The sequence below is a fragment of the Stegastes partitus genome, unplaced genomic scaffold (assembly GCF_000690725.1).
Source record: "Stegastes partitus isolate 25-593 unplaced genomic scaffold, Stegastes_partitus-1.0.2 Scaffold184, whole genome shotgun sequence".
NCBI lineage: Eukaryota > Metazoa > Chordata > Actinopteri > Pomacentridae > Stegastes > Stegastes partitus.
In genome coordinates, this window is record NW_007577915.1 from 635,538 (window position 1) to 641,613 (window position 6,076).

Sequence of the window (6,076 nt, forward strand, 5' to 3'; positions counted from 1 at the left end):
ATATATATATATCAGTTTGTGTTACATGTGCATCAATTTATGAAAATGAACATTGTGAAACGATCCATTTTAAACCCAAACTATTTTACTAAACTTAACCCTCCTATTACCTTCAAATTTACTGACATCTTTTATCCTTGGGTTTAATTTGACCCCAACAATTTAAACCTCCAGAAAATATCACAATTAACATTGTCACCCAAGTGTATGTGTAAATAGCCCTTTAAATAAAATTGAACAAATATGTCAATGACTTATTTAGAGATTTTAAACATTGAACGGGGTCAAATTGACCCCAAAGGTAATAGGAGGGTTAAACAAGTCGTGTGGAGCCTTAACCAAACAGTCAGTGGAAACAAAAGATAACCGTGAGTGAAAACAAAACTTTAGTCTAAAAATAATGTTTCCAACAAGCTCTCCTGAGTGACCTGACCTCCTAAAACAGGCTCTGCAGCTGTATTGAAATGAGAAATGTTTCCCATGTGCTGTTTCATTTCTGGGAGGAACATCCCCTCCCCTCAGTGTCTTTAAAAACAGAAGTGACGATGCAGTTCAGCTGTATGGGAATGCAAATTTGAGGGACACTGTTGCTCTGAAGGCCTAAAAGATAAAAAAAACCCCAACAGCGCTGCGACAACGATCTCATTTGAACAATTTAAAAGCTCCCACCATGTAAAAAATGTAAAAGACTGCTTTAAATCACTGCATCTAAACATGTGCAGATTTCGGATAAGATAACTTAAGTCCCAAACACTCAAACGCTGCCGTGTACAGCTGCCAAAGTTTAAAGCATGAAACCTACGGTGACAAGTACGTGTCGGTGTGAGAACTCACAAAAACAGCCGCGACCATCATTTTTGTTTCTGTTCCTGTGTGGTTTGCTGCCGGAATGACAAACAGCAGAACATTTGTTAATACGTACTGTTTAAATAAGGTCCAATTCACAAAAGAGAGAACAGCTTTGCAGCCACATGACCTCAGAATTACCTTTTTGGTTCTTTCACGGCAGCTGCACAAGGCCTCATGACTGTCATCAGGTGAGAGACTTTCCACTTGTTCGCAAAAATCTGCGCTAAACGTCCCCAAAATTAGAGGCGTGAAAAGTTAATTCTGCCTTTATGGCTGTAATACTTCGGCCTGTTTTCTCTTTTATCCTTTACAAGGCAGCTGTGTCAAAATTCAAATTAGATTAAGTGAAGCTAAAGTTGGACTGTATGAAAACTTAATCTCTGTGGAGGAAATGAGTTCTTTTATTGAAATGCAGCCTATATATCATTTAGGAAACCTTCCTTGTAAAGCCCGTAATATTTTGTAATTCAGCAGGCGGCTGTAGATGTCTGATACCGACAACAGAGTCATGATATAACATATGTACTGCCACAGATATGCACACAGGCTGTCCTTTTCAACTGGCCTTTGTTTGTAGTATTGATATGATGCATAGAAACTGAAAGTGACTTCTTCTCTCCGCCGCCACACACAGGCAGCTTTACAGAGATGGAGGCTGACAGTTCTTTTGATCTGCTACATATCTCTTTTTAACCTGTCTACCTGTGTGAGTGAACATGGCATCAGAAAGACAGAGATTACCTTTATCTATGCTGTGCTGACTGACTGTCATCCCTACTGTAGTTTACAGCGCGCTCAGATGGAATTAGATTGCCCTTTTTTTTTTTCTTCTCCTCCCTCCTCCCACCACCACCTCTCATTCTAGACCTTGTAGGTGCAACGAGAAGACGATGCATTCAAAGGCAGAGCCGGGTATTGTCTTGTGATAGAGATCCGTGCTGCTTACTTACTTGTGTCTATTTACTTGAGGATTTTATGACCTTTGCTCCATCTACTGTATAAACATCACATGAATATGCAAAGTAAGCCAAAGGCAACGCTCGGCGGCGGCACGCTAGCTGGATGACATTCAGAGCCCACGGTGCAGACCCTCTCTGCCCTCAGACACATGCTGAGCTCCTGATGAGTCAAACACAACTCATTATAAATGTTTCGTCTTCCTCTGAGCGGCACACTGTTGCTACATGGGCCGAAGAAAGGCAAAACATTTGTGATAACGCATGTATAATACATCCTCCAAATGACGGTGGAGTTAGCATAGTTAGATAATTAACACGTGCCACGTTTACTGTCCCCGTCACCCCCTCTGCCCTCTTTTCCCCTCCATCTTCTCTCTCCTTTATCCCGTTAATGAGCACTGGAGTAGCGCTGGGTGGATCATAGCCACGTATGAGCATCAGATTTTTGTTTCAGTGCATACATGGAACGGGCAAACCGAGAAAACTACGGCGAGTCATTCTAATATATGCATTGCAGATATCCAGAATTTACTTCTTCGTAGTCCAAAAAGAACATTACCGGCATCCACAATGTCATTCTTTCTATCCACAATTGTCATTTCAGATATCCACATTGTCAGTCTCCCTAGGACAAACGATGTCGCGCTTACCCTTCACGTGTATGGGATTTCTCATTACACATATCTAACAATTCACTTCCAAATACCCACAGTGTGAATTGTGGATATCTACCAGTAATTCTGACAAGTCATAATTCTACTTATAGCCAGATATCTTTAATTCAACCGAATTTTCCATATCTACATTGTCTTTTTTTTTTTTTGCAGATATCTTAAATTAAGTTTGAACTCGTCAAAGTGACGCAGATATTTTCAGATGGAATCCTGCCGAGTCAAAATGTAATTACAGATACGTTGAATGGGAAATGTGACGTTATGGGTGGATGCAGCTTGCTTTTCAATCACACTATGACACTGCAGATGACGGGCTGGTTTACCAGCCTGTTGGAGCAGCCGTCGACTAAATCGCAACCCCAAGTCTCTAATGAACGAAGCGCTCGTTCTCCACNTGCTCATACCAAAACGTGAAGCTACTTTGGTCCACGGCACAAAACGTATTAGTTTCAAAAAAAAGAGTCACATTTTAAGTTGATGACATTTTTTTTTTTTTTGGCCTATTTTTGTTTTTTTATTGGCTTGAGTCCATGTCACATGACTTTTTTTTTGTTTTGCACATGGAAAGATCAACAATGTGCACATTAATAGACTGCAGGGGTGTTAGTGGCATCGAGCAAACACAAGACTTTCTCTCAGGAGACTCAAGTTGAACTCCCACGTGGCATCATTCTTCTTTCATACTGTTTTTACACTTCAGTCATTACTTACTGTCCTTATTAGCTGCTGTCTTTAGTCATTTTCAGTCATCGTTTGCTTTGATCTACTCTACAAAACTACTTTGCACCACAATTAGTCAGCTATAGTTGCCCCCAAACCACCAGCTTTTTTCCATTTTATAGCCTTTTTTTGTGAGAAATTAACACAAATTGTGCTGTGGACCAACGAAATACACATTTTGGTGTGAGATGGGCTGATGCTAAGTAGCATGCAGCAAAGTGAGATCACACCAAAGTCATTCCTCTTTTGGGTCCCCTGAATGTTTGCACCAACTTTTATTCCATCTCATAGTTTTCCACATTAAACTGAAAACCCAAAAAAACACCAGCCTCATACTGGAGCAAGAGAGAAACACAAGGGATCGTTAAAATCAGTGAGATGGATCCTCTGGGGAATATAAAAATGTGAACCAAATTCATCCCATAGCTGCTGGGATATTTCAGCCTGGACTAAAGTGGTGCCGCTAATAGAGCGACGCTGGCGTCCTGAGAGCTGTGATGGAGCCCTGTCTCCTCCACAACTGAACTGCAATTTTGTTTTGAAAATCCAAAATACACATGTGATCTTTCCCATTTTTTTTCTGTAGTGCTTTACAACTGTTGTTCTTTTTCGGTCCGCCGATCACATTTAGGGGTGTTTGAGCACTGATGGATGACATTAGGGGGGCAGGGCTCNCTCAGTCCTGCCAGTTTATGTGAGACACACACATGTATACACAGGGGATGCATGAACAGGAACTACCTCACACAAACAAGAACAGACAGATGCAGACAAATGTGCAGCTGCAGTCAGACAACCAGACAAACCCTCTTCACACGTACTGCACACACACACAGTGCAAACCAGCTGTACACACACACCTGTAAACACACACTAAGACACATCATGCACACGTTGAATTTACATTTCAACGCCTAGTTTTCAAGCGAATATGAATATTTTGTTGTATAAAGTAGATTAGTGCAGTCACCTCTGAACACTGTGAATCCATTGCCTTGTAATAGGCAATATATATGATGATAAGGAACGATGGAAAGAGGGATTCTATGAATAGCTGCCTGAAAGGTTTGCCTCCAAAAAAAAAAAAGAAGTATGAAAGCGTTACTTACGGCTGTTGGATGAGACTGAACTTGCTCATGTCGGTGTGGGACAGGCTCTGCAAAAGCATCAGAAGTGTAAAAACAAACAAAAACTGACAAGATGGTGTGAAAACGAGAGACTGCAGAGTTCGCAGGCGCGATTCCTTACATCAGATGTGATATTGTGAAAATGTCACCTTCAATAAAATCCATGCATTGGAGCAGAAGTGACAGAAATGCACTACCTCTTAGCCAACAGAAGATGGCAGCATCTCACTAAGGGGGACTTCAGAAGCGCTTTATTTTTTTTTTTAAAGTCACCCTTATTGTATTTCGAAACTGAGCCAAATGATGCTGTGGGAGCTGCAGCATCAGATATTATTACAAATGTCACATATATGCATGTAAGAGTTGAAATTCTACAGCGGTCATGCCTTTCTTATAGACCTCATTGATAATAAAAGACTTGAAAAGTAGCTTTAAATCACATCATGCATGATTTAATGCAGCAGTTAAACAACAACAACAACAACAAAAATCCTAAACCAACACCACAAATGAATCTCTAAAAACATAAAGCTTCCTGTGCTGATCTCCCTGCTAAGATTGCTCCTCTATCCAAAAACACAACACCTCTATCATTTTCTAAATCATCAAACCTTTAAAAAAAAAAAAAAAAGTTTATACAACTGCCCGCTGCATTGTAATTTTTTGTTGCATTTTAATGCCCGTGTTGCAGTACGGCAATTGTGATTCGTAAATGAAAGGAAAATGATTACCATAAAATATGCAACAATTCCCGCTAAATTATGTATTCCCCTCTTCATTCATAATTCATTGCTCCAGGTCGTTACTTGCTCTGTCTCTCCTCTGTTTTAAAATTCGCCGTAATGTGATGAAGATCCATGACAACAAATGTTTGGGAAAGTTGGAAAATTGTGTGTTTAAGTTTGTTAGATGTCAAATGAACAAACAGAGAGAAGCTTGTCGTAAGAGTATGAGGTATACGCCTTACATAATTTAGACATGAATAATGCATGGACGGCTCTTTTCTTGTGCCGAGTCTCTTGTGAAACAGGTGTAATGATGTACTGTTAAGATGCTCCGAGTTGATTAGACGGTACTTTTTCAAGCCGTTTATGATTTGTATGAGGAACTCCACGGGGGGAGGGAGGGTCGGCGAGGCGGCTCACACTACCTCGGTGAGTGGATACGGGGACCTTGGTGCAACAAAAGGATGCGTTAGCTCGAAGAATAAACCCATAGCATAGCACAGCCCTTTAAAGCAGAGCTTGTGATTTAATCATTTGGAAATCAGAGAGTGAGATCACTTAATATGAAAGGCATTACCTCCTTCAAAGAACTGAACCTTGCCCTCCCTGATACACGCTTGATCATCACACCGGCTTACAGGAGAGAGAAAAAAAAAAAAAGAAAAAGCATCTGTATAAAATCAGACTTAGCCTTTTGACACCGAATAAAATATCAAATAGTCAGCCCCAGTGGATACTCAGGCACTGCTCCCACATTGAATTATTTATAGGGTTGTCTGTGCTTGTTCAAATGAGACACAACAGCTCTACAAGCTGCAGCCTCTCCTTTGTACTATAGACCTGGAGTCCTTACTTAGTGCAGAACCACACTCAGTCACATCCAAGTGCTTTACATGTTTCTACAGCTTACATGCAATCCCATTTGCATGTGTGAACAGGAAATACCATCTCTTTGGTTTTTGTGCTTCAGTTCTTGTTTGGATTGATGGGATTCGTATCAACAGCACTGCAAAGTGCAAATA

The 6,076-nt window shown here is 40.6% G+C and overlaps 1 protein-coding gene across 2 annotated transcripts in view; it reads right to left on the bottom strand.

The window, feature by feature from the left end:
* Positions 1–6,076, bottom strand: part of blnk (B cell linker) — a 31,710-nt gene that overhangs the window by 16,327 nt on the left and 9,307 nt on the right. For both annotated transcript variants that reach the window (XM_008280181.1, XM_008280182.1), the window contains exon 3: positions 4,312–4,358. In XM_008280181.1, coding sequence (XP_008278403.1) covers positions 4,312–4,358 — 47 coding nt within the window. The remainder of the gene's footprint in view (positions 1–4,311; positions 4,359–6,076) is intronic.